Genomic DNA, 27,817 nt, shown 5'->3' on the forward strand with positions numbered 1-27,817 from the left:
CAGGCCTCAATCACCTGAAAAAGTGAGTGAATGTTTTCTAGGCCCACAAGCAGGGTCCCTCAACTCTTCCTAGAATAGTACTCAGGTCCCTAAACTAAAGCTCTTTGATTAAAGAAGAATGTTTTATAAACATCTTTATTTAATATGGCAATTCTTATATATGAAAATTTATGCTGGCATAATGCTTGCTTTTGTAAAAAGTGAGTCATCACTGAAGAACTCTGACAAATATGTTAAAATATAAAAACCTTTCAAATACCTTGAGAAAGTGGCTTAGCACCTGGTAAGTTGCTCAGTCCAGTCCATATCTATACAGAAGTTATTCCCATGGAAATAGATTTGTAGGCAAAGTCAAGCCCAGCCAATAGGGGTAGATACAAACAGAAAAGTGAATTATTAGGACAAAGGCAAATTTGAGGCCTCACAGTGGACATCTTCCCCACTGAATGTGGCAGTCTCTTCAGGTTTGTTATCCAGCATTTCTTTGTACTGACGTTTGAAGAAGCCAAGCTGTGAGGGGAAGTAAATTAGAAAAGCTGGGTAAGAGGGCAAGGAAGAAAGTTGGGAGTAGGAAGAGGCTGAAAGAGAAGAGAAGTTGGCTTGCATTTCTGTGCCAGAACACTTATGTGAACAACAGCTATTGTGTATTATCTACTGTGTGCCAAGCACAATGGTTATGCATATAAGCTATAGTAAAACAGCATAGATTCATAGGCAGGCCTACACACATACCTTGTCCTCGTTTCTGTCTCACTTCAGCTACTTTGTAGATATAGGCATGATTATCATTTCAAAAATGAGAAAACAAGTTCAGAGAAGTAGAGCAAATTGCTTGACATTAAAGAGTGAGCAAGGCAGCGCCAAAATGCACACACAGGCTGGCCTGACTCCATTGTCTGAGTTCTTTCCACTATACCATCCTGTCTCTGAGAGGGCTTGGGTTGTATGCTGCTGGTGTTGAGAGTGGGATTAAAACACTCACCTTGTAGAGGATGGCTGTGATGAGAGCCAGCAGCAGCAGTCCTCCCAAAGAGCTGCCCACAACAAGGGGAATGGGATCATATACCTCATGCTTATCTAGCATGATCTCCATCTAATTTGGGAATTAGAAAGCATCAGACTTTTTGCTGTCCCAGACTCTTTCCAGGTTTCCCAACCTTTAGCTCTCTCCCCTCCTTCCTTTACTCCAAGGGGTGACATACAGAAAAACTCATGGGCGTAGGGACAACCCTCCTGCTGAGAGACCTTCATCCTTCCTCCCTCAGGCTTGTGAGTCTCCCACAAGGCACCACAGATTTTGCATTAGGAGCCCTCTTACCAGCCTGGCCACTGCCTACCACACAGTCACTACCTGAGCACTCAAGAATGCCTCTTGTCCTGGAAGCTGGGAATACATGGACCTGTTGAACGTGATTTCAGCCACACTTACAATCAATACCTTCTTCTGCAATGTCTATAAAACAGAGGGGGCACAGATGGGGAACTAGCACTGGAAAAGGCACAGAGTTCAAGAAATGTCCTGGCTGGAGGATGGACACAGACGTCATCTGGTGGCACCTGAATCCTGGGGGGAAGGGGGGGCTCTCCTGTTGGGCCTACACACCTGGCTGACCCAGTCAAAGCTGAGGTTGCCCTTCAGGATGAATTCAACTTCCTCCTGGATGCCAAAGGAGGGCAGGTCACAGCGGAACCTCAGGCAATCAGCAATGGAGCAGTTCTAGGGACAGGAGAGGAATGAAGTTGAGGAGGGTCTTAATTTAGGCAAGAACGACAGCAGAAAATAAACTCTGTCAGGCTTGGGGTCGAGAACAGATGAACAATTATAGGACATATGTATACATCTGCAACCCAGCAAGTGCATTTCCCTATATACCCCAATATGCAGCTGGTCCTGCAATGGGAATCCAGGGTCTTTCTCACCAGTACAAGACTCCCTGGAATCTGGGTCAGGAATTCAGGATGCTGGGGAGGTTCCCTCTCTGACACACAGGGGAGACTCTAGTGAGAGAGAGAAAATAGCCACAAAATGACCAACATTTCACTGGTAAGACGGTGTGGGGCACTGTGGGGTCAGACTCCGGAGCATTAGGAAAGGCAAGCAGGCACCTGTGAAGGGGCCACAACAGCCACATCCCACACAGCCACACCATTCAGCAGGATAGGAACCCAGAAATGAATGCTGATGGCCAGATCTCGCTGACTCAGGTTATTCACCTGCAGAAAATTGAGACACAACGTTATTGTGGTCCTAGAGCATCCCCAATCCTACTCCTTTCCTGGATCTAGCCCTCAGGTACACTGCCTGTCTCTTTTCCACAAGCTCCAAACATTAGCAGCACCATGGGAGGGAAGATATGGACGCTCCCTGGCTTCTCACACGATAACGATGCTCAGCTTCTTTCTTGCTCTTCTCACCGGAAGTTGAAAAGTTGAAGTACTTGGTAGATTCTTCCTGCCTGGAGAGAGAGGGCTTGTTGGTGAGAAACAGCTACGGAGCCATCCTCACTTTTGCCCCAGTCATCTTCCAAAGGCTCTGTGGGCCCAGAAGAATGCCCAGAGATATAATTACAGTCCCCACATGCCTCTGCAGACTCAGCTTCAGCCCTTCTCCCATGACTTTTGCCCCAGTCACCCAGAACTGCTAGGTTGCCCTCTGATACCCTGGCTCTTTCAAGTTCCCATAACTTTGTTCAAGTTCTTTCTTTTGCTTGGAATGTAATTACCACTCCCCTTCTGGAAAATGTCACTTAAAGGCCCAACTTAAACATTACTTATTATAACATTTAAACACTTTCCCATGAGAAGAAGGCATTCACATGGCTTTCTCCTCTAGTAGGTACATGGTTGGCCTTAGGTAATGCTTGCAGAGGCCACTGCCAGAACAAAAAAGCCTAAGGGGACTCAAGGGAATCTTGGTTGGATCACTCAGGAAAAAATGCAGTGCAAGCCCCTCCAGATGGAAAGAATAAAATAAATGTGGCTATCCTGGGGCAGCTAAGTAAATGTGAAAAAGGATGGTGCATGAACACAAGACCCTGGAGCGGACATAAATGTCCCAGGCTGCAGGTGGGTTTCCGTCCATCTATCCATGCATCCGTGGCCTTCTTCAGTAAACATTTACCCTGTGACTGGCTGTTGCTTGACTCTGGAGATACAACAGTTAACAAGCCATAATCCCTGTCTTTCCAGAGTTATCATCTAAGGTCTCAGTGGAATCAAGCAAACAAGCAACGGGACCTGCACATTTCACCAGCAGCTAGTGTACAGAAGCCAGGCCAGCCATACAGAAATTCCATGCCCCCCCCCCCCCGCCAGTTTTCCCACAGATGTGACTGTCAGTTTGATTATTAAGAACACAGGTTTTGGAGCCAAGCCATCTGGGTTCACATTTCAGTCTACCACTTCCTACCCAACTAATTTAAGGCAAGCTACTAAACCTCTCTGGAGCCCTGTAGTTTCTTCCTCTTTAGAATGAGGATGCTAATAACAGTGCCTGTAATAGAGTTGTGAGGCAGTTTGCAGCAATGACATAAATGTTAGAATTTATTTTTTCCCTCAGTGTGTTTGCCCTCCTCTATGCTCCTGATCCCAAATGTTTCTCTCTGTGCTTCAGTTTTTTCACCTTAAAACTTCAGTTCTAACTCTCTTTTCAAATTTGAGTAAATCACTCAGTTTCCCCAATCCTTGGAGAGGCACAGTAGTATATGGGCATGAGCACAAGCTCTGGAGCCAGACCATCTGAGTGATTCGTGGTGCTATCACTTCCCAGCTGACTGACAGGGGCAAGTTATTTAACCTCTTGATTTCTTTGTTGCTAAAAAAGGGTGGTTAACAATAACTATGTCATAGAGTTATTCGAAGGATTAAAGGAATGCAGATACGTGTCAAGTACATTTAAAATGCCTGTCATATCATTAAGTATATATAACTGGAAGCTCTTAAATTATAAGTTTCACTGTTCTCCCATGGTTAGAAGGGGAAATTAGGACACGGAGTTTGGAAGGGCAATGACACACTGTTTGATCAGCACCCCCAACCCAGTTCCCCTAAAATTTCATGTGTCAGCAGCAGCAGCAGCAGCAACAGTAGCAAACTCTGTCCCATGGCAATATTATAAGCTTCTGACCAACTCACTAAACCTCTGGAGTTTGGTGAGGTATTCAGGGCTCTTTGCTCTGCTTCCAGCCTGACCTGCCCCTGCTCCTCCACCCACCTTGAAAACTGAGAGCAACAGCCCTGCACTTGCCTCTCCTGTGGCCTGCTGCAGCCTTGGCCTCTTAGAGACTTTCCCAGCAGTTTCTCACACCTCTGCTCTCCTTCTGGTTTGGTGAAAACCTGACCTTTTATTTCCTCTGTGTGGTGACAAACCATATTCCCCACTTCAGAGTGCTAAAAAAGCCTCAATCTTAACCTAGTTAGTTTCACCTCTGCACATTCATATCTAGCACCAAAACCAGAATTGGCTTCATGTTAAAGGAAGCTTCCATCTTAGAGAAAGAGAGAGGAGTGCACAATGGTGGCAAATGTGCATCCAAATAGTAGGCCAATTCATCAGAGAAGAAGCAAGAACTGTATGGTAGATGGTATTATAGATAAATGTACGGCTGGTCACAAGTATTTCCATGTGAGGAATCAGAGGGGATAGTTTAGATACCCATCCTTTCAAGAGCAGGCTGGGCAACCATGGGAGGTACTAGGCTTAGAGGAAAGTCAGAGGTCAAGGGAGGGCAGGTATTAAATACCTGCTGATCACCATGTAGACAGCATATTTCACAGGGAGCTCCAGCTGGAAGGTGGTCTTGCTGGATGTAGGCTTATTATTCTCACTGGAGAGAGAGGGGGGGGGAGCCCAGTTGGGAAGGAATCCAAGAGAGAAATCTCAGACTGGTGCATGAGATGGAAGAGTGAGGGATACACCTGGACTCACCTGCTTACATTGGCCCTCAGAAACAACTTGTCTCCTAGGGTGGCCTTGTAGGAGACATCAAATGTGATTAGGAAGGTGCCCTGAGAGGAAAAGAATGAAAGAATGGGGATAAGGAAAGTCATGGGGGAGTGGGGGAAGAAAATGGGTAAGGACAAAGGAGGAGAGTGATGAGGATTTGGGGGGAAGCATTCACCTTAGTGCCCTCGTGGAAGATGGGATGGTTGATGCTACAGTTGCTGCTCCTCAGGCTCTCATTCCCTGTGGGCGCTGCCTCACATTCCAGTCGCAGTGGGCGCTGGTGTGGTTGCTTCCAGAGGAGGAAAAGAAATTCAAATATGTTACCCATGCGCATATGTGGGCTAGATATATAACAGTGGGGCATTGCAGAACAGTAGGGAAAAGGACAGACTTTTCAAAAAATGATCTTAGGAAAATCGGCCTATTCAAAACAAAATAAAACAAACAAAAGAGCAAAACACATTGGATCCCTACCTCACTCCATACATTAAAATATTCCAGCTAGATAAAAATTCTTAATGTGAAAAGGCACAATTATAAAGCTTTTAAAAGATAATACAGGGGATTATCTTCATAACCTTGGAGTAGGGAAGCATTTCAGACAAGATCCACACATTAAAAAAAAAAAAAAGACAAAGGAAAATATTTGATAAAATTCAACCACAATCAAATTAAGACATTTGGCTCATCAAGAGACAATATACAGAGACTGAAAAGACTGGGAACAGGACTGTAAAATATACTTAATACATATAACTGGAAAAGTATTAGTAACAAGAATATTAAAGAGCTCTTAACAACTAGAAAACTATGGACAACTCAGTAGAAAAATAAGGAAAAGACTTGGACAAGCACTTCCTAAAAGAAGAAATCAAAATGACCAGGAAATGATTAAAATTTGCTCAACTTCATTAAATAAATGTAAATTAAAACTTCAAGGAGGTATCAACAGGTAGACAAAAATTTTAAAGTCTGACAATGCCAAGTGTTGGAGTGGATGGAAAGCCACAGGTGATGGAAGTGCAAATAGGTGGAAATGGTTTGACTTTACTTATTATAATTGAAAATATGCATACTCAATGATTCAGAAATTCCATAACTGACATACATCTTCCAAATATTATGCATATGTGTACCAAGATACATGCTCAAGAATAGTCATGGCCAATATCAGAGAACAACTCAAATGACCATCAATTGTGAAATGGGTAAATAAGTTGTGGTACAGTCATACAAAGGGATTCCAAATAGCAATAAAAGTGTTTTACAGCCACAAGGAACAACATGGATGAATTTCACAAACATATGTTGAAGAAATGAATAAATATACAAGAGAACATATAACATGTTTCCATTCATATAAATTTCAAATATTGGCAAAAACTCACTGGTTTTATCTAAGAAACGGCAATCACTATTCTTACTGTGATCATCAGTTCCTAATATACTTTAGTGATTACCTTCGGGGAGAGAGTGAGGTTATAAGGAAAGGCACAGGGAGGACATCTGGGGGTGCCAGCAGTGTATTATTTCTTGACCTGATGCTAATTACATAGATATTTCATTAATATTATTCATTATACATAAGCTTTATGCACTTCTCACTCTATTTCCCTTCCTCCCTCCCTCCATCCCTCTCTGACTCTGGAACTCTGTGTGTGTGTGTGTGTGTGTGTGTGTGTGTGTGTGTGTGTTTATATTTCACCAGAGAAGAATTAAAAGAAAACTACTATAACCCAGAGCAGGGAAGAGATCCCAGCAACTGGAGCCCAAGGGAGCTATTTACCTGGGTTCCTAACACTCGTCGATAGGACAGCCCTGCTGGATAGTAGAAGTTGATCACAGTTCCATAGGAATCCTCACCTTCATTCCACAGAGTCACTGTCACATTAAGCTCCAAGGAGCTCCCTACCACCAGGGTCTGCAGGCTGGAGGAGGAAGGACAAAACTGAAAAAGAGGCTCCATTGGAAATGAGTTGGAATTGGATAGGGGGTAGGCGTGGGACTGTGGGAACTCATGAACTATTGGCTGAGAACACTCCGATCAAAATTTCTTTGTTAGAAGGAGAGCCAAAGGGAAACAAAAGTACATCTCATCCTATGAGGATGGGAGACCCAAAAGCTCAAGTGTCTAGAAATGAAAGCAGATAGAGCTCACCCTGAGGAGATGAGACTGACACTCAGGTCTCCTTCACAGAGGTGATCTTGTCCACAGTTCTTCTCAAAGGGGAGCTGCAGCAAAACAGAATATCTCTTCCCATCCATGTCTCAACCTTTCTTCATTCCCCTCATTAGGAACACTCCTCCTAATAATGAGTAATGCTCATTATTGAGTATTACTGAACACCCACTCTGCACCCAACAGTGTGCTAGACACTGACAAGAAGTGGGGCAGTAGGGAAGGGGCAGTTAGAATATAAAAGAATGATAAGAACTTTGGTTTCAAAGGGCACAGAATTTAGTTGAGGAGTTAAATCCAACTCACATTGGAACAATTATTCAACATTGTTAAGTAACAATAAGGGGGTGGGTAGGGAGTTAGAAAAACTGGAAACTACAGGTGAATTAGACATGGTTCTTGTACTTATGGAACCCACAATTCTAAAGGACCCACAAAAGTAGATGCAGATTGCTATGATTCCAGTCATGTAACATTGGTATCACCATGAAGTAATAGGAAGCCAGAGAAGTGATAGATGCTGAATGTGGTTTCCAAAAGAGTGGAAGATAAGACTGGAGCTTTGGGGACTAGAGAAGATCTTTGGGGTGGAGAGAAGGAAATGTTTTCCAAGTAGGAGATACCACATGGAAAAAGGAACAGAAGTAGGAATGAGAAAAGTTGGGAAGGATTTGAAAAATGAGAACCAGAGAGTTTATATTGAGATAAAGTGGGCACCAGCTGGGACACGTGTAAGGGTCTTAGCTAGGCTGGGCCTTGGTAACTGGGTGGAGGCAATTTGGACTTGATGTGGTTGGGAACCAAAATAGGTTTTGAAGCACACAGAGATACAGTGAAAATCAGTACATCCCTGGGATTTCGTCAGAAGACTCACAGAAGCAGTGAAGAGGTCACGTGAGCCCACAGCCAGCACAGGGCGAAGGTTCTGAGATGAGGGGATGGGCTCCCCAGCCAGGGAGAAGTTGAAGTGTAGGATGATGGGACTCAACACGTCCTCCACACAGTCCTGAGGGAGAATAGGCTTTCAAAGCCCCACTATCCTTCTCCTTACTTTCCACCACTGGCCCTTCTCAACTGCATCCATTTCCTGCTGTCCAGTCAGAATTCTGTGCAAGCTGTTCAGCCAGGTACTCTGGCCTCAACTTTCCTCTCTCAGGCCCCACTCTCCCCACCCTTTCCACCTCACCCGACAGGCAGCAGAGATGCCAGAGATTATCCTTGGGCTCCTTCTCCCCCCACCTTTCCCAGAACCCAAAGTCCTTACTGGTAAAAGCAGCTTAATGGTTTCACAGTAATCCCCCAGCCCCAGGGTTTTTCTTCGAGACAAAGTCCTGTTCTTGGTCTCATCAAAAATGGCACGAGAAATCAGGCGGCTTGGGTCCAATGCCAGATCATACCTGACAGAGCTTTGGACATCACCTGGAGCAGAATGGGAAACAGAAGACGAAAAGTCAAAGAGAACCTCTGAAGTTCTATGTTTTTTTTTTTATTCGTGCAATAAATATTTGCTGCGCACTTTCTATGGGTCATGAGATGTAACAGGTGCTGGGGATAGAGGTAGAGAAGGAGATAGAGAAATATAGCCCCAAGCTCACAGTCTAGGAAAAGAGATGAGCATGTAGGACTTAATGTCACACCATGATCAACTCAACAGTGGGATCCTCAGTTGTACCAAGGAGGGCTTGCTGGACGTCAGAGGTGCCTCCCTGGGTGAGCCTTGTCTGATCTCTGACCTGGAGGATGAGCAGGGGTTGGTGAAGAATGGGGAAGAGAAAATCCCAGACCATGAGAATGGTGGCTAAGACCAGAAGGGAGAGAGAGGATGGCACATTTACAAAAAGGGAGAGTGGGATGAGGTGAGTTTGGAAGGGCAGAGAGGAGCAAAGTCAGCAAGGACATTGTAGGGAAGGATTTTGGTCTCTCTAAATGCAAGAAGAAAGTGGTTGAAGGGTGTTAAGCAGGAAAGTAAGGAAACTAGATTTGCATTTTAGGAACAATCCCTATAGTTTCTCTATGGAGATAGGGTGGGAGCTGCAAAAAACAGACATGGGAACAGCTCAAAGTATAGGTAGGAAAGGTAGGAGGTGGCTGGGGCCAGTGGGGAGAAATGGGCAGATGTATCCTGGAGATAGAACCTATGGCCTGGGTGTGGGGAGAGGGGGAGAAAAGGGACCCAGGTTTCCAACACTGGCAGCTGGGTGGATGTGGAGGTGGTATTTGGATTCCTGGGCCCATTCTCTCCAGACGATAGGGTGGGAACCTTTATGGGGTAAGGGGCTAGATTCACTAGGAAGAAACTCACCTAACTGGTCCAGTGAAATTTTGTGGATAGTGAGACAGACTGTGGCATTTCCAGCTTCCAGAGTGGTGGGCACCTCTTCCCAGCACTGGTACACAGCCTTTGCCACCTCCGAGGGCATGAATCTCATAGTCACCCCCACATTCAGCACTGGCTGACTCCTGAGGGTGCAAAGAGGGGCTGAGGACCTGACTCTGACCTTGGGGAGGAGAACAAGGGAGGGGGCAGCTTTTGAACTGGACACACAGAGGGAAAGGGTGGGATGTGGGGAGTTATCACCTGAGCAGCAGCACCTGTCCCCGGGCCCCCACAGCCAGGTCCACTAGTCCATCCTGGGTGAGGTCCTGACCCCCACTCAGCGACTGTCCGAAATACTGGAGTGTGGGAGAGAGCTGGGAGCTTGCAATCCGCTGGCCAAAGAGGGAAAGGAGAAGTGGAAGTCAAGGGAAGGTCATTTGAAAGGTTTGAGAATAAAGATTTGGAAAGGAGAATACAGTGAATGAAAGTAGAACTGAATGGAAAAATTGAAAGGGAGAAATGAAGGGGTAGGAGTGGAAAGCAAGTGTAGTGAGACCCCAGGGATCTCAGACAGAGAGAGGCAAGCTCCTTTGGTCCAATTCATGTGAGGGTACAGGCTAATGACAAAATTAAAGCATAACAATAGAAATACAATAGGTTAATTTACTCATCACGTGTATCTTCCTTCATAAATATTTGATGAACAGAGTACTTAGTACTCTATTGAGTCATCTTTACAAGAAGCCTATGGAGTTTATCATTTAATGTTTCATAGAGGGGAACTGAGGCTCACAGAGGTTAAATCGTCACTGCCTAAGGCAACACAGCTGACATGACTGGCCAGGCATTTGACCAGGGCCTGCAATCTCTTACCCACTAAACTGCCCACAACAGATTGGAGTCTGTTTGGAGCCAAAGGACAAAAGAGAGATAATTTGCACTTAGCTGGGCCTGGTGAAATTCATGGCAATAAACCCCTAAAAGGAGAATAGCTACTACTAAGGTCCATGACAAGAGGCACAGGGCCATCAGGCACATCTAAGACATGGGAAAGGAGGTGGAACTGGAAGAGGCTTCAGAGAGGGGCCTCACCTGGCTGTGGGAGGGCCTGATGCCCAGTTCTGAGGTTCCATGAAATAGGTAGACAGCACCCCGGTTTTCTTGCTCGCCTGGGGCACCGATGGCGACGTCTGTCAGTTTGTCCCCATTCGCATCCCCCAGCACTGTCAAGGCTGCCCCAAAGCGGCCCCAGGGGTGGCCCTGCTCCCCACAGAGAATGACCTCACACTGCCACGTAGCCCTCTGCAGAACAAAACCAGTGTCATGCCCCAACCCAGACAACCCCTCCACCCCACTCCCAGGCCCCACCCATCCCAGGTCTCATCAGACACTCACCCCCTGGGGCAAGTGGCACACGGACACCTGGCCCCCCCACGCCGGCTTGTAGTAGTGTGGAGCCCCAATGAGGACAAGGTCAGAGCTACCATCTCTATCCACATCCACAGTACAGAGGGAGGCCCCAAAGTAGGAGCCAATCTGGAGGGCAGAGCGTGAAGTCACCCTGCCTGCCTGCCCCCTGCCACCAGAACCTTATCCCGTGGTCCCCCAAACCCCTTCATCTCCTCCCTCTCCATCCTTGGACACCCTGCCACCCTCATGGTCCACTCTGGATTCCTCTACACCCAACCTGGGTCCCTGCAACTTCAGCCTTTGGCTTCCATTGTCCGGACTCCCGGGTGAAGAGGACAACCTTCCCAGTATGCTGATGGCGGGGAGCCCCCAGGATCAGGCTCTTCACCCCCTTCCAAAAGGCCAGCTCAGTGGAGTAACCTGGGGTGGGGGGGCAGGCCTCAGCACAAAATCTTCCTCCCCATCCCTTAAGCTCCTGCCCTTTCCAGGCAGCTCATCTCCTCCCGCCTGTGCCCCCAACCACAGCTTTTTCTCACCCAGGTAAGAGTCCCTCATGTCCACGTTCTCTTGAGACACACTGATGAAAGTGGGGCTCATATTTTGGGGGTATAGGAAGGCACCTCCAGACCAGCTGAAGCTCCCCACAGCCCCCAGAACTGGTCCATCCTGGGAGGAAAGGATTCCAGGGCTAAGCAGTTTTGAGTCAAAACAAGGCAGCCTATTCCAAAGCAATGCCTGCTACCAACTCCACTCATTATTTGGAATTCTCTTTTCCTTCCCCAGTCCTGTCCAGCAGCTTCAATCCCTGACTCCTAATGTCTCTCTCAGTCCATCCCCAGTGCCGCTGCTCCAGTAAGTCCCAGCTCTTCTCACCCACTGCCCTTTCTGCCTCCTATTGTGTTCTTCTCTGCTCCACCCTCCTCAGTGTTAGGTTTCCTCAGACCAAATATATAGTCATCACCCAGCTGGCAACCCAAGATGGCTCCCTGTCACCAAGACCCTGAGGATGGTATCTCAGGTCCTCCCCAGACAAACCTGTGCAGTTGCTCTATGCTTTGAACACACCAAGTGTTTGACCTGGACACCTCTCCTCTCTTTCTGAGACGCAACTCCTCTCTTGGGAAGAGTCATCCTCAAAGCCACCTTCTCTGTGAGGTCTTCCTTGGCTCCCTCAGGGAGTAATAGGTGTTTCCTACTCTGCATACCTTGCTTATTGCCTTTCTAAACTTTTGACTATAGATAATTTAGAACATATACAAAAGTAGAAAGAAATGCACAATGAACTCATAAGTACCCAGGTTCAATGATCAATTCATTACCAACCTCGATTCATTTCTATGTCCCTCCAACTCACCCCCAAAACTCTTTTGAAGAAAATCCCTCTGGATATTTTTAACACACATCTGCTTTCACATAAGTCATGCTATTTTGTCATTTCTTTGGTCTGCATGATCTGGCCTTTCCCATCTCTCCACCCACTCCTTCCATGCTGCCCCTCACTCACCCTGCTCCAGCTATGCTGTCCCTTTCATCTCTCTAGTGCAGTAACCTTGTTCATGCTTCAGGACCTTTGCACTTGCCTTTTCCTCTCCCTGGAGCAATCTCTCCCCAGATTTTCCCACACCTATCCCTTTCTCATCATTCACCCTCAGTTGTTATTCCTCAGGCCTCCTCTGATCATCTCTCTTGCTCTCTTCTAACACTGAGCATAATCTGAAGATCTTTTGTTTGTGTTTATTGTCTCCTCCCACTGTATATGTGCTCTGTGTGAGAGCAGGAACCTTGGCTATCCTGTTCTCTGCCGTGCTCCTAGCACCTACATACACTGCCTATATGTCTCTCTCCAAACGGACAGTGACCTTGAGGACAGGATCTCCTTCTTATTTACTTCTGGGTCCCAGGACCCAGCACAGGGCTGGCCCAGGATTGGTGCCTGAGACCTGTTTATCAAGCATATGCTCCACCTACCATGGTGAGCACTGAACTGAAGCCTTCTTGTGACATCTCATGCTGGAAGGAGCTACTTGTCCTCGACTGGGTTCCTGTGGGAAAACAGGTCACTTAGGCTCTGGGGACCATGAGACCACAAGGACTTAGAAGGAGAAGAATGAGTCTGGGTCTCAGGTTCTGGGGCACAATTTTGGGTGACATGTGAATAGGCATGGACCCTCAGAACTGTAGGGAACAATCGGGTTGGGAACCTTTGGATTCCAAGACCCAAGCTTGCCCTGTATTTACCCTCCACTGCAAAGATCTTCTCCTGCAGCTGCTTCTGGATGCTGCTGAGTGCTGCAAAGTTGTCCACCTTGAACACGTGATCCTGAGAGGGCACTGAGCCAATGGTGTTCAGCTCCTCCCTGGCAGTGGGTTCCTGGAAAGCATCTCCCACCTGTGGCAGAGAGGCAGCTGAGGAAGAGCCCACCAGCCTTTCTGCATGCGTGAGATGCAGTCTCAGTCTGAGAGAGCCACGAGGAAGAGGACGTACCCCAATGGCATAGCGAATGATGCCAGCTTTCTCTGCCAGGGGCATGACATCACTGTATTCCAGGGGGTCTTTGTATTTCTGCCCATCTGTGATGACAATGAGAATCTTCTTGGCACTTTCACGGGCACCATTCTTACTATGAAACAGTTCTTTCCTGTCAAGGAAGAAAGGGAGTTGGCTCTCCTGAGATGAAACTGATTTTGAAAAGAAATCATTTGCAGCTCTAGAAGGTCATCTGAGGAGACTAGGGAACCCTGGTACCCTCAGACTATGCCATGCATGAGGTGCATATTATCTCATGTAATCTTTACAACCAAGTTGTAAGTTGTCCTCATTTGGCAGTTATTTGAGACTTAAAGTCAGTAACTCCCAGGTTTTCCCAGGTCACCAGCAGGGAGCCAGAATGAGAACTCAGATTATTTGAACCAAAGCTGCTCCAGGTGGAATCTGGCTGCTCCAGGTGGAATCTGGCTGCTCCAGGTGGAATCTGGGTCCTGCCAATCCAAGGTCAGGCAAAGAAGAAACACTGCAGAAGAGTTCCATCCTATATCTGGGAACAGATCCAAGGAGGAACATTCCCCCTACAGCCTCCTTACTTCCCTTTATAGACCCTTTCCCCAGAGCTTCCCATAGTCCTGGAGAAGGGCTGTTCAGACCAGCATGAGGAAGCGGTGTGGCAATGTGTCCACATGAGGTAGAAGGGGGAACTTACACCACTTTCAGGATGCCTGTGGCTGTAAACGTCAGGCCATTCAATTGGAGAACTGGATCCACCAGGCTCTGAGGACTTGAGCTGCTCTGGAATTTGGTGAAGGTGAAGTGGATCTCCAAATCATTGGAGTACTGCATCAGTGAGAACTGCAAAGGCCAAGAAAAATGCCCTGGTGCTCAAGAGTTATTTTTTAATAAACTTTAATTTTGGATTAACTTTGGATTTATAAACAATTTCCATGTTTTTTGAGGCTAAAACTCAGGGGGAAATTGGCCCAAAAAGAAAACTAGAAATCAAAAACAAATAATGTTTCTTTCATACTTTGGCAATACTGCAATATTTGTTAAAATAGGATTTTTAAAAACTTTCATAGTGTATAAAATCCACTTGTAGGCTATATTTCCTCACTTCTCAAGAATTCATACACACATGTACACTAATTAATGAGAAATAAAATAAGAGAAATCATGACTTGCATGGAAAACACAACAAAGAAATCATTAAGTATTTGGCCAAGGTATCTTCAGTCTAATTTCATAGCAAAGCTATTTTTGCTATCGTTTCAATGCTTTTTAACAGTAAAAAAAGCTTATATTTCCTGGGCCATATAAAGACATATTAAATGCCACAGGGGAATTTCCTCAGGTAAGGGCACAAATCATCCCTGCACTGAGACCTTAGCTTTATCATGTCACAGGTCCACTGAGCCCACCCCCAACAATGCCAGGTCTCCCCCTAGGTTGGCCTTTCCCAAAGGCAGCCACCACCACCCGCCCAGCACTCCCCAGGTCTTGGGGACTCAATCTTCACCAGTGTGTTGGTGCCTTCAAACTGTCCCATCACAGCTATGACAAAGTTCTTCATCTGCTTAAAGTCCCTTTGGTCAATACTTCCAGAGCCATCAATCAGGAAGACAATGTCCATCTCTTGACTTGGACACTCTGTAGAGAAGGAGGAAGGAATCAGAGATGCTAGTGTGGGGCCCAGCTGTCTCCCAGGGCCCAGAAACCCTTCCTGCTCAACAGACTTACCGGGTCATTCTTGGTCTATGAACCAATTACTACCAATTTTCCAACACCCTCTACCGAAAAGGCCCAAATCCATTGCCCAAATATTAAGAAAGAAAACAAAAACACAAAGAAAGAGAGATAGAGACAGAGAGAAAGAGAGAAACAGGGAAACAGACTCTCAACTATAGACAACAAACTGATCCTTTTCAGAAGAGACGTAGGTGGAGGGATGGGTTAAATAGACGATAGAGATTAAGAATCTACTTCCTAGTGCTGAAATGCCACATCCCCTACCCTGGCTGCACAGACATCCAAGGCAGGTCACGGCACCCCCCAAAGTCCTGAACACCCTTCCTCCACTCTCTATGTCCCCATTGTAGATTCTGCTCTCACAGTTTGGTTGAGAGTTGTTTATGCTGCTATTTTATTTTTCCCTGGCATCATGACTTCTCTGGTCCAAAGCATTGCTCTCAGTCAGCACTTTAAGTGCCCCTGGCTCTTACTTGGAGCTCAGTATCTCTTCTGATACCACAGAGAAGACAGTTTACCTGTATCTTCCTCCTAGTCCAAACACATGGTCCTAGCTAGAATTTCAGTCATAATGGTAATTACATATTATGTGCCAAGCAGAAGTCTAAGCACTTTATATTTATATTAAATCTTTTAATCCTCATAACCACGTCAATTATTAAGACCCAGTTAACCAATGAGGAAATGAAAACCAGGGAATTAGGTCACTTGCCCAAGGACACAGAAGACAGACTTATTCAGAATGACTCTCAGAGAGATGATGTTCAGTGTCCCTGGCACCACTCTCTGTGGAAGACATCAGCAACAAAATGTGCATCACATTTTCCATGGCCCTAACATTTGCTCCCCTTAGAAATTCATCAGTGAGTTATCAGGAATGGCCTCGTACTTGGATCGCTGGATCTATCATCCTCACCACATTTTCGACCATCCAAGGCCTTTCCTTTGAAAGCCCAAGAAGCATCTCTGCACCTGTTGGCAACTGTGAGGTCCTCATGCCTCCTGTTGCCAGCACGCTGAAGCTCCCTTCCGCCTCATCCAAACCTTTTCCCCTCGACCAGCTTAGAGAACCTGTTGTAAGCTGCCCTTCTTACGAGGCCAGACCATGTTCCCAGACCTTCTTGGGCTCACTGAGGCCTCTGGGAAGATGCCATGAGCACAGGAAGCCAAGACCATAGTCTCAGGCTCTGCCCACTCCTCTGTGCCAGTATGTGTATAAAACAGAAATGCTGTCTCTAAAGGGACCTACTTGGCAGGGCAGCAGGCACTGTCCGAATGGTCTGCAGGTGGGAGCCCAACAGGAAGCAAAAGCCTTCTGCATACATATTCTCCCCACAGGCTCTGTGCATGGTTGGGCCGCAGGCCTAGAGGCAGAGACCTGTGTGAGCAAAGGGGCCCCAGAATTCTCCATATTCTTCTCCCCCAGCCCAAGCCTCCTCTGGCCCCTGATCCTGCCCTTGTGACCCTTCTATGACCCAGAGAAACTCACCAGCAGCCAGGAGCGATTGGTGGAGGCTGCCAGGGACAGGCCCAGGGACATGTTCACGGCCTCTGGTGGTGCTGAGGGCAGATACACATGATCATACTCATGGGCACACCTTCATTTGGGGGGAGAATCAGGACTAGAGGCCAAGGAGAGACATTCTTGTACAGGAGGATTGAGGGCCCCAATTCCCAGGTGGAGTCACTCACTGTGCAGTGATATAGGTTGACATAGGCCAGTGGCAGCTGCACAGTCATACAACCGTCCTGTCCGGTTGACCGCCACCACCTCCAGGGGGGCTCCCACCACGAGTCTGGAGGCACAAGCATGACATATAGTTGTATGAGGGGTAAGGACACAGGGCGCTTCAGGTGAGGAAGTATCACCATGTAACAAGGAAGTGAGAGTTTGAGAGGGAAGCTCTTGGCATTTGCCACTCATGAGGCTATTCAAAAAGGAGAGCTTCATTTTATTTATACAAATGGTTTGAGTGCTGTTTTTTAACATTAACCAAAAATAAATATATTCAAAAGAAAAACATTTTCCAGCCATGAGTAAGTGCATTTTGTTTCTGGGGTACCATCATTCTGAGCCACCCAAGAAATAGATCACCTCAAGTTACATGGAAAAAAAAGAATTAAAAAAATTTTTTTTAACGTTTATTTATTTTTGAGACAGAGAGAGGCAGAGCATGAACGGGGGAGGGTCAGAGAGAGAGGGAGACACAGAATCGGAAGCAGGCTCCAGGCTCTGGGCCATCATCAGCCCAGAGCCCGACGCGGGGCTCGAACTCACGGACCATGAGATCGTGACCTAAGCTGAAGTCGGACACTTAACCGACTGAGCCACCCAGGCGCCCCAAAAGAATTTTTTTATATTAAATATAACTTATTGTCAAATTGGTTTCCATACAACACCCAGTGCTCAATCCAACAGGTACCCTGGAAAAAAATTAAAGGTTATTTATTTTTGAAAGAGAGAGAGCATGAATGAGCTGGGGAGGGGCAGAGGGGAGGGGAGACAGAATCCCAAGCATGTTCCGTGCTGTCAGCACAAAGCTGAATGTGTGGCTCTAAGCCACAAACTGTGAGATCATCTCCTTAGCCAAACTCGGATGCTTAGCTGACTGAGTCAGCCAGGCACCCCTACATGGAAAAATTTTAAGCCATAAAGTATCAAAACAAAAAGATTATTCTGTAATTAATTGGATAATTTAAATATAACATAAGCAATTTGAGTTGGACAACTTAAAGCAAAAGCATCAGACTCCATATCAATATCTACAGTCATATAAGTGCAAAAATTTATTTATAAAACCTTTTGAGAGGAGAGAATTTTTTAATTTTAAAAAAATGTTATCTCTGCCAATAATCTCTCCACTCAGATGAGAAAACTAGACAAATATTTGTGTGTTTTTAACTAATTAGCCAGGCAAACCACATTAGGTTAACATTTAAATCTTCCTTCTAGAAAGCTATTCCTTTATGGAAAGCTGAGATCCTTGTGGGTCTAACACTTGCTGATGAAAACCTAAATAGATGGTTAGAGATGTAGCAGTTTGGGACCTGCTGGCATAAATGGATGAGCAAACTTTTCATCTACATGTTTTTCTTTACCCTATCTATTCCTGATTCATAGGCTTGGTCTTTTCAGTGTTTGGGTTGTGTTTCAACAGACAACAGGAAAAACAATAGCTTTGTAGCAATCAGCATGTCATCCAGTCTATATATTTACTTTTTTGTAAATACTGGTGAACAGCAGTCAATCAATAGTTTATAGATGTGTGTGTGTGTGTGTGTGTGTGTGTGTGTGTAACTGATGGTGATGGAAGTGGGACAGTGGCTATCTTTGAATTTGTTGGATTTTGAGTGATCAGAAAAGGCCTAAGGGAATCCAGGGGAGTGGACCTGAGGATGTTCTGTACCTGGATCCAGGCGGCAGCTACCTGGGTATACACATATGAAAAATTTATTGAGTTGGACCTTCCAAGATTGGGCACTTCAGTTTTTGCCCTGTATATTTCAAAATAAACAAACAAACCAAAAAAAAAAAAAAAAAACCATAACTCTGACATCTGGCATTTTCTTCCATGCCCCAGCCTGCCAGCTGGGTGAGGAAGGGGGATGGATGTGCTTTTAGAACTCAGCGACCTCAATATGCTACTTCTTGGCCAATTAAATCTTCTTGTATTCTCAGGCTCATTGCCAACTTGACCTCCTCTGTGAAGCCTTCCTAGAATTCCCTCCTGGGTTTGATCTCTTCCTTCTTATGCCTCCAGATTTCCGTTATACTTGCATCACATTGGGATTTTAACAACTTGGGTCCCTGCTGCTGGGACCTGAGAATGTGAGTTTCTGGAAGCAGGGTGAGGTACATAATTGACAGTCCCAGTGTGAAATAAAAATGTGGGCCTTTTGTTCTGGGAGAAAAAAAGTTTTTTTCCCTTTTTTTTCCTCCCCATGATCCTCCTCTTTACCTGTCCTGTCTTTACCTGTTTGCTACTTAGTGTTGAATTCCCCAAGGCACAGGGCTTTTCCCAGGGCCGGTGCAAACCCCACAGACTGGGCAAACTGTGCACAGCCAACCTTGACCTTGCCTAACTCATCCCAGAGGCTGAGGGCAGCAGGGGTCACTGGATAGGTGTGGGGAAGCAGGAAGCTAAGAACCACTCCACAGAAGGCTAGACTGCATGTGAGCCAAAACTCCAAGCCTCCAGCACATCTCTACTTCCCCATCAATCTTAATGACCACACACAAATGCTAAGATCAATTCTTAATAATTTCAAGAAGAAGACTGCAAAACATTATTACAAGTGCAAGGGTAACTGTACTGGTCACTTACACTGGTCACATGCCACAAAGCGAGACCTGTCTGGAGGAGATTCAAGATCTCCCTCCTGAAGGAGTGTCTTGTCCAGAGTTTGTGGCCCTTCCTGGGACCGTGAATAGTTGGTAGTAGTGGTGTCAGTGGTGTCAGACTTTGCCCATGCTGCCCTTCCTCCAGATACCTCCTAACCCATGTTCATCCATTTGCCTGAAGGCTGAAGGGGTGAGGGTGGGGAGAGTGGGCAGGGCTTACCTCGATCTGCCAAACTGGGCCACACTCTGTCCAAAGCTAACTCCATCCTCTTGAAAGACCATGGGCTCCTTCACATCCAAGTTGAACCCATAATAAGAAGCAATGACTGAGGAATATGGAGAGGGAAGTGAGGGTGGGAGGAACAGTCAGAGAAGCCTCATCTCCTCTGGATACCTGACTTTTGGGATCTTGATGCCCACCCCAGTCCAGCTCATCTTCCCAGGAGAAGGGTGTTCTTTTTGTTTCCTGATTTGCCATCTGTGTGGCTCCTGTCTCTCCCTTCCTCAACAATAATCAAAGCACAATACAAAGGGCAACAATCCAGAGAAATGCCCCCTCAAGGATATTTCAAAGGACATGTACAACCTGAAATTGAGCCTGTCACCTCATGGTATGTTAGCTCAAGAATGTCCCTTATGATAATACAATTCATTTCCTAAACTGAGACCTTCTGAGAATGAAAGGGACACCATTAATAATTACATCATGGTCCACCCTAAGGTCCAGATGGGGAAACAGACTTAGAATTTTTTGATTAATTATTTATTCTTATGTGTTTCCCATGCCCCCCTTCCTTGGTGCTAGGCTCTAAGACAACAAGGACTGCAACCATCTTGTGTTGCTGCCTGAGGCAGTGCCTGGCCCTTAACAGGTGACTAATTACTATTTGTTGGCTGACCCAGAACTGCACAGGAAGTCCCTGGTATAGCCAGGATTCCAACCCACTCTCCTGATCCTTCACATTCTCCTCTCTGGTGACTAAGCTCAAAAACCTCAGTGGAAGGCCCCCTACATTTCAAGGGCTTTTCCCACAACTCTCACTCCCAGACAGCAGGTTTCTTCTCCATTTCTACTAGAATTCCCAGCTGTCTCTGGATTGAGGAGTCAACTCCAACCCCAAAGTAGGGAAGCTCTAAGAATATAAAGCATTAGGCCAGGATGTGACAGGCAAGGTCCAAACAACTGAATCTTGGGGTTCTGGGAAAAGGCCAGATGTTGAAGGTGCCATAATCCTACCATGGCCACATGCAAGGGAGCTTCACATCCCAAATCTCCTCAAAGGATGATTCTATTTCTGAGTCTGAAAAAAGAACCTATGACCAGACAAGTAGGGTGATGCCAAAAGTCTCAGACTGAAATGTCTCAGAGGCCAAGAGGGTGACATCAGTGAGTGAAGTGGGTGGTGTGAGTACCAGGGAATTATGGGCACTTAGAGCATGTGGCCCTTTTAAAGGAGGTAAGCATTACCAGGGTCTAGAATTCAGAGCTCCAGACCTTCCCATTTCTCAAGAGAAGCTGAAAGCCTGGATTTTTGTGTGGAATCTGATTTTTGACTGACACACAAATGATTTCAAATGACACAGAAATGTGATCCTGTTACAGGTTCAGTTTCTGGACTATTCTCTTGGCAGTCGTGGAACAACCTACCTGAAATCAAAACCAAGGACCAAGGATGAGATATCCAAAGTTTCCCCTCCCTAGTGACTTCTATGGCCTTCCCCCCTGGGGCTCTGAGGCTGACTCCTGTCAACCATACCACCACACACACACACACACACACACACACACACCAGGGGCCTGACAGAAGGTGGGGGGAAGCCTTGGGGAATGTGGAGACGTAGCTTATTCTCCACCCAAACTTAGCCTATGAGTCCATCTTATCTCATCTTTGCTCAGGTTATGACCCTCCCCTGGTTCCAGGCCATTCCTCTTTCCACACCAGAATCTAGACACTAAGACACTCCCTAGCTTCACCTCCTCCACAGAGCTATATGAGCTGACCACCAGCCCCAGAATGCCCTATCAGACAGAGACGCCCCCGCCCAGACCTCTTCCAGCTCTGAGGCCCCACTTACCACCTAAGAGGAGCATAATTCCAAAAGCCATCATTGAGCAGGGTATCGAAGGAGAAGTGAAGAGCTGAGCAATAGAGCACTGAAGGATGCTCAGTGTCCTCGGGGAGAATTAAAATAATGACTCAGGCCTTCAAGTAACAGAAGGAGGGGCATAGTGAGGAAGTCTTTGGTTAATCATAGAACAGAGGCAGGGACAGGAGGCCAAAGACACCCTTGGAGAAAATCGCCCATACTCTCCCATCGCCACCACCTTTAGAGATCTGACTTCTTTGTCCAGGGCCTGGCTTTCCCAGAAGTCCACCCTCCCCCATCCCTTGAGATCCAGTTGATACCCAGGGAATCCTGGGACCCCCCTGGGGCTCAGAAACCAAAGTGCATATGACTTGAAGGGGTAAAACAGATGGCTGCAGATGCCCCACCACATGGATGTGAGTCTGGAGAAAGGCAGACCTCCCCCTCAGATAGCAGTGTTGGGGATTGAGCATGAGTTAGGAGGCTGTTGTTTAAAAAACCAGACTCGGTGCATCTGGGTGGGTCAGTCGGTTATGTGACTGACTACAACTCAGGTCATGATCTCATGGTCCATGAGTTTAAGCCCTGTATCAGGCTCTTAAATACAGAATAGAAACTGAGGGTTGCTAGAGGGGAGGTAGGTGGGGGTGAGCTAAATGGGTGATGGGCATTAAGGAGGGCATTTGTTGGGATGAGCACTGTTGTATGTTACATGTAAGTGATGAATCACTAAATTGTACTGAAACCAATAATAAACTATATGTTAACTAACTTGAATTTAAATTTAAAAAATTAATGTAAATTAAAAACCAGATTCCATCAAGAGGAAAATGTATAATCAAACTGGCAAATAGGCTTAGTAGTCATGCAAGGGGTTTACTAGCCCATAATAAGAGAACAGACTACAGATTGATGTAACAATATGGATGAATCTCAACTTTGTTATTAGGAAAAGAAGTCAAACACCAGACTGCACAATGTTTGATTCATTTTGTATGAACAGGCAAAACTAATTTATGAGGATAGAATATGGAACAATGTTTACCTCAGATGAGGTGGAAAGGTAACTTCTGAACTTGTTAAACTTAACATTCAACTCCTGATATTTTGATATCTAATACTTTAATATTTTAACATTTGTTAAATGGGATAAGGGTAGATAAGGGTATTTATTCTTTGTAATTTCCTTTGTGTTTTGAATATTCTATAATTAAGCATACACAAATGTTTCTCAAAAACATGAAAAAAGGTCCAAAGTATCAAAGTCCAGGAATAGATTTATAAGGTTAAAATACAGGGCAAAATGATACTCAGCAGAGAGAGTTTAGCCAACCAAGAACTGATGTCCAGCTACCAGTGCAAAGGTAAAATTCCCCTGTGCTACAGCATGTGATAGAGAACAATGGCAGGGTGTAAGTGGGCAAGATGATCTTCTACCTTAGGTTGCTGCATGGCTTTCATCATTGCTGGTTTTACCATGGCAGGAGCTAACTTCCCCCAAGGTCTTCAGAAGGCTATTTAGATCAGCCAATTGTAGCCTTGACCATACTAAACACTCTTGGATAGTCCTCACAAACTCTTGGTATTTGTAGTATTAATGTCCCCTTTTCAGGGTTGCTTCTTCACATATTTTTACTGATAAGCCTCCAGCAGGGCCCTCAGCAGCTGAGCTACTGAGTTTTTATTAGTGAGAAAAGATGAGATAATGACATCCTGAAACAACTTTTTTATTTTCTTTTATTTTTATATCAAAACAACTTTACTTATGAAGGCAAGTTTTATTTTGTCTTGCTAGTGGATCTAAAATCATATTAAACCAATACATAAAACCTTTGCTTCTGACCCACTGGCTATAGCTTGAAGGTCTGCAACAACCCCTTCCTTGGATTTGAGTAATTTCCTAGAGCAACTACAAAACTCAGTAAAACCCTTTACTTACCAAACTACTGATTCATTAAAAAGGTTGTAACTCAGGAATAGCCAAATGCAAGAGATGCATAGGACAAGGTATGGGGAAAGGGCATGAAGGCTTCATGGCAATCATGGCAATCTGCCCAAATCTTTACTTGTTCACCTACCTAGAAGCTACCAGAACTCTGCTTTTGGATTTTTATGAAAGCTTCATTACATAGGCATGATTTATTAAGTCATTGCTCTTTGGTGGTTGAACTCAATCTAGAGCCCCTCTCTCCTCCCAGGAAATTGGGGAGGGGGGGTTGAGACTGAAACTTCTAACCTTCTAATTCCATGTTTGGCTCTACTGGCAACCAGTTCCCACTTTTAGGTGCTTTCCAAACCTCACCTTGTAACATGAGACACCTATATTGTTCTTATCACTTGGGAATTCCAAGATTTTAGGAGCTCTGTGCCAGAAAAAAGACAAAGACCAAATATGTATTTATTATAAATTACCATATCAAAAACTTTAAAAAAATTACAGAGAGTTGGTGGTTCTGCCAAGTATAGAACCCCCATTAAGTGCCCTGAAGATACCTAGAGTTGAGGAATATCACCTGCAGCAAGTTGGAGGAATCAGAACCTTGGAACATTCATCACCAGGCCTAGGAGAAAGATACTTTTATGACACTGTGTGGTTTTTATAAATATTTTAATATCTTTTTGCAATATGCCCTTATTGTTTTTTTTAATGAGTGCAAAACAAGCAAAAATTTTGCTGAGACAAATGATAATACAATTGAGGCAGTTGGAAATCTTTACAGTTGCTGAAATCAGCGAAATATTAGTTACCCTCAAGCTTTGCTTGGGAAGGGAAGTCCCAAATTAAAAATTATGTATGAAATGTTAATTCATTCAAGATTGTGTCTAAAAGATGAGGTGTACTGTAGATGGAGGAAACAAAGATATCTTTACATTTTGTGTTAAGGAAAATAATCAAAAATCATTTTGTGGTTCTAAACACAGAAAGAAGTTCACAGATTCACAGAACTGATGGAGGGTGCTGTTTGCTACGGACCCCTTAGCACAAGAGGAAGAAGGGTATTGTTCAACTTGTCCTTGACATTCTTTGCAGAAAGTAGGTAAGTCAGCCTCAAAGCCAGAAATCATAATCTTTGGCCCTGTTCCCTGCATCAGTGCCCTTCCCAGCTTCTAATTAATTTTTTCTATTCATTAAATATCAGCTCAAGTAAATTGAGCTAAAAACTTTTGCTTAGAAATGATTTTATAATTATAATGTGTATTTGACATTTCCAGTATTTTAAATAACTGTCACATGTATACTTAAAATGATATGCCATAGGTAGGGCCATTAAATTTTGCCTGGGAAACTATTTCTTCTTCAATTGTGAATGTTAACATTGCTGGATAAAATATTCTTGTTTGGTTTTCTCTTGCTGCTTTCAAGGTTCTCTCTTTATTTTTTGCCGTTTTAATTATTATGTGTCTTTTTTTTTCTTTTTTTCTTTTTTCTTTTTTTTATTATGAAATTTGTTGTCAAGTTGGTTTCCATACAACACCCAGTGCTCATCTCAACAGGTGCCCTCAGTACTCATCACCCACCCACCCCTCCCTCCCATCCCCCATCAACCCTCAGTTTGTTCTCAGTTTTTAGGAGTCTCTTATATTTTGGCTCCCTCCCTCTCTAACCATTTTTTTCTTACCCTCCCTCATGGTCTTCTGTGAAGTTTCTCAGGATCCACATAGGAGTGAAAACATATGGAATCTGTACTTCTCTGTATGACTTATTTCACTTAGCATAACACTCTCCAGTTCCATCCATGTTGCTACAAAAGGCCATATTTCATTCTTTCTCATTGCCACGTAGTATTCCATTATGTATATAAACCACAATTTCTTTATCCATTCATCAGTTTGTGGACATTTAAGCTCTTTCCATAATTTGGCTATTGTTGAAAGTACTGCTATAAACATTGAGGTACAAGTGCCCCTATGCATCACCACTCCTGTATCCCTTGGGTAAATTCCTAGCAGTGCTATTGCTGGGTCATAGGGTAGATCTATTTTTAATTTTTTGAGGAACCTCCACACTGCTTTCCAGAGTGGCTGCACCAATTTGCATTCCCACCAACAGTGCAAGAGGGTTCCCATTTGTCCACATCCTCTCCAGCATCTATAGTCTCCTGTTTTGTTCATTTCAGCCACTCTGACTGGCATGAGGTGATATCTGAGTGTGGTTTTGATTTGTATTTCCCTCATGAGGAGCGACGTTGAGCATCTTTTCATGTGCCTGCTGGCCATCTGGATATCTTCTTTAGAGAATTGTCTATTCATGTTTTCTGCTCATTTCTTCACTGGATTATTTGTTTTTCAGGTGGGGAGTTTGGTGAGCTCTTTATAGATTTTGGATACTAGCCCTTTGTCCGATATGTCATTTGCAAATATCTTTTCCCATTCCGTTGGTTGCCTTTTAGTTTTGTTCATTGTTTCCATCGCAGTGCAGAAGCTTTTTATCTTCACGAGGTCCCAGTAGTTCATTTCTGCTTTTAATTCCCTTGCCTTTGGGGATGTGTCAAGTAAGAAATTGCTGCAGCTGAAGTCAGAGAGGTTTTTCCCTGCTTTCTCCTCTAGAGTTTTGACAGTTTCCTGTCTCACATTTAGGTCCTTTATCCATTTTGAGTTTATTTTTGTGGATGGAGTAAGAAAGTGGTCTAGTTTCAATCTTCTGCATGTTGCTGTCCAGTTCTCCCAGCACCATTTGCTAAAGAAACTGTCTTTTTTCCATTGGATATTCTTTCCTGCTTTGTCAAAGATTAGTTGGCCATACGTTTGTGGGTCTAGTTCTGGGGTTTCTATTCTATTCCATTGGTCTATGTGTCTATTTTTGTGCCAGTACCATGCTGTCTTGATGATTACAGCTTTGTAGTAGAGGCTAAAGTCTGGGATTCTGTTGCCTCCTGCTTTGGTCTTATTCAAAATTACTTTGGCTATTCAGGGCCTTTTGTGGTTCCATACAAATTTTAGGGTTGCTTTTTCTAGCTTTGAGATGAATGCTGGTGCAATTTTGATTGGGATTGCATTGAATGTGTAGATAGCTTTGGGTAGTATTGACATTTTAACAATATTTATTCTTCCAATCCATGAGCATGGAATGTTTTTCCATTCCTTTATATCTTCTTCAATTTCCTTCATAAGCTTTCTATAGTTTTCGACATACAGATCTTTTGCTTTTTTTTTTTAAAAAAAGTTTTATTTATTTGTTTTTAGGGAGAGAGAGAGAGAGATAGAGGGCAGAGAAAGAAGAAGGAGAATTCCCAGTAGGCCCCAAGTGCCTGACACAGGGTTTGATCTAACAAATTGTGAGATCATGACCTGAGCCAAAATTGAGTCAGCTGCTTAACCAGCTGAGCCACCTAGTCACCCCTCTTTAACGCTTTTAATTTTAAGTTTTTATTTTATTTCTAGTATAGTTAACATACAGTGCTGTGTTAGTTTCAAGTGTACAATATAGTGACTCAACAATTCCATACATCACTGTGTGCTCATCGTGACAAGTGAACTGCTTAATCCCCATCACCCCTCACCTTTCACCCCTCTGCTAACCATCAGTTTGCTGTTTTTCTATTTGTCTGTTTCTCATTTTTCCCCTTTGCTTGTATGTTTTGTTTCTTAAATTCCACATATAAGTGAAATAATATGGTGTTTGTCTTTCTCTTACTGGCTTACTTTGCTTAACATTATGCTCTTTAGCTCCATCCATGTCATAGAAAATGGCAATATTTCATTCTTTTTTATGGCTGAATAATATTCCATCACACACACACACACACACACCCCATACACATACATCCTCTTTATCCATTCATCCATTGATGGACACTTGGTCCTCCTGGCATTCATTTGGTTGGAGTTGTCCATGCTTCCTGGACCTGAATATCCATTTCCTCTCCCAGATTAAGGAAGTTTTTACTTATTTCTTCTTAAATAATTTTTCTGCTCCTTTATCTTTTTCTTCTCCTCCAACAACCCATATAATGCTAATGTTACTATGCTTGGTGTTATTGTAGAGATCCTTTAACTTATCCTCACTTAACAAATTCTTCTTTTTGCTGTTCAGCTTGGATGCTTTCCACTACCCTTTCTTCCAGATTGCTGATCCATTCTTCTGCATCCTCTAATCTGTAGTGATTTCCTCTAGTGTATTTTTCATTTCAGTTAATGTATTTTTTATCTCTGACTGGTTCTTTTTATGTTTTCTGTTTCTTTGATGAAGTTCTCACTGAATTGATCTACTCTTCTCCCAAGTTTGGCGAGTATTTTATTACTTTGAACTCTTTATTAGGCAAATTGCTTATCAGTGTTTCCTTTTACTATTTCTTGGG

At 44.4% G+C, this 27,817-nt stretch overlaps 1 protein-coding gene across 1 annotated transcript; it reads right to left on the reverse strand.

The window, feature by feature from the left end:
• Window positions 1-117: 117 nt before the first annotated feature.
• ITGAD (integrin subunit alpha D) lies at window positions 118-21,624 on the reverse strand. The gene is made up of 30 exons (XM_043559954.1): window positions 21,507-21,624; window positions 19,651-19,756; window positions 16,781-16,884; window positions 16,578-16,648; window positions 16,338-16,452; window positions 14,859-14,989; window positions 14,049-14,194; window positions 13,337-13,490; window positions 13,090-13,240; window positions 12,820-12,893; window positions 11,388-11,517; window positions 11,129-11,271; window positions 10,837-10,977; window positions 10,534-10,743; window positions 9,703-9,833; window positions 9,427-9,584; window positions 8,389-8,543; window positions 7,999-8,130; window positions 7,104-7,177; window positions 6,732-6,873; window positions 5,121-5,234; window positions 4,928-5,007; window positions 4,743-4,826; window positions 2,378-2,456; window positions 2,107-2,214; window positions 1,921-1,998; window positions 1,604-1,717; window positions 1,352-1,453; window positions 983-1,093; window positions 118-510 (listed from the first exon to the last, which is right to left on the reverse strand). Exons 1-30 carry the CDS (start codon window positions 21,538-21,540, stop codon window positions 397-399), a joined length of 3,486 nt encoding a protein of 1,161 aa, XP_043415889.1. The 5' UTR covers window positions 21,541-21,624; the 3' UTR covers window positions 118-396.
• Window positions 21,625-27,817: the final 6,193 nt, after the last annotated feature.

This window comes from Prionailurus bengalensis, chromosome E3 (assembly GCF_016509475.1).
Source record: "Prionailurus bengalensis isolate Pbe53 chromosome E3, Fcat_Pben_1.1_paternal_pri, whole genome shotgun sequence".
NCBI classification, from domain to species: domain Eukaryota; kingdom Metazoa; phylum Chordata; class Mammalia; order Carnivora; family Felidae; genus Prionailurus; species Prionailurus bengalensis.

Bases quoted from the DNA above. Each gene is read 5' to 3' on its own strand.
- ITGAD (XM_043559954.1), bottom strand. From the start codon at position 21,540: ATGATGGCTTTTGGAATTATGCTCCTCTTAGGTG. The intron at 19,757-21,506 runs GTAAGTGGGGCC...CATATTCCTCAG, and splicing joins AATTATGCTCCTCTTAGGTG to TCATTGCTTCTTATTATGGG. The intron at 1,999-2,106 runs GTGCCTGCTTGC...CTCTCTCACTAG, and splicing joins CTGTTGTGGCCCCTTCACAG to AGTCTCCCCTGTGTGTCAGA.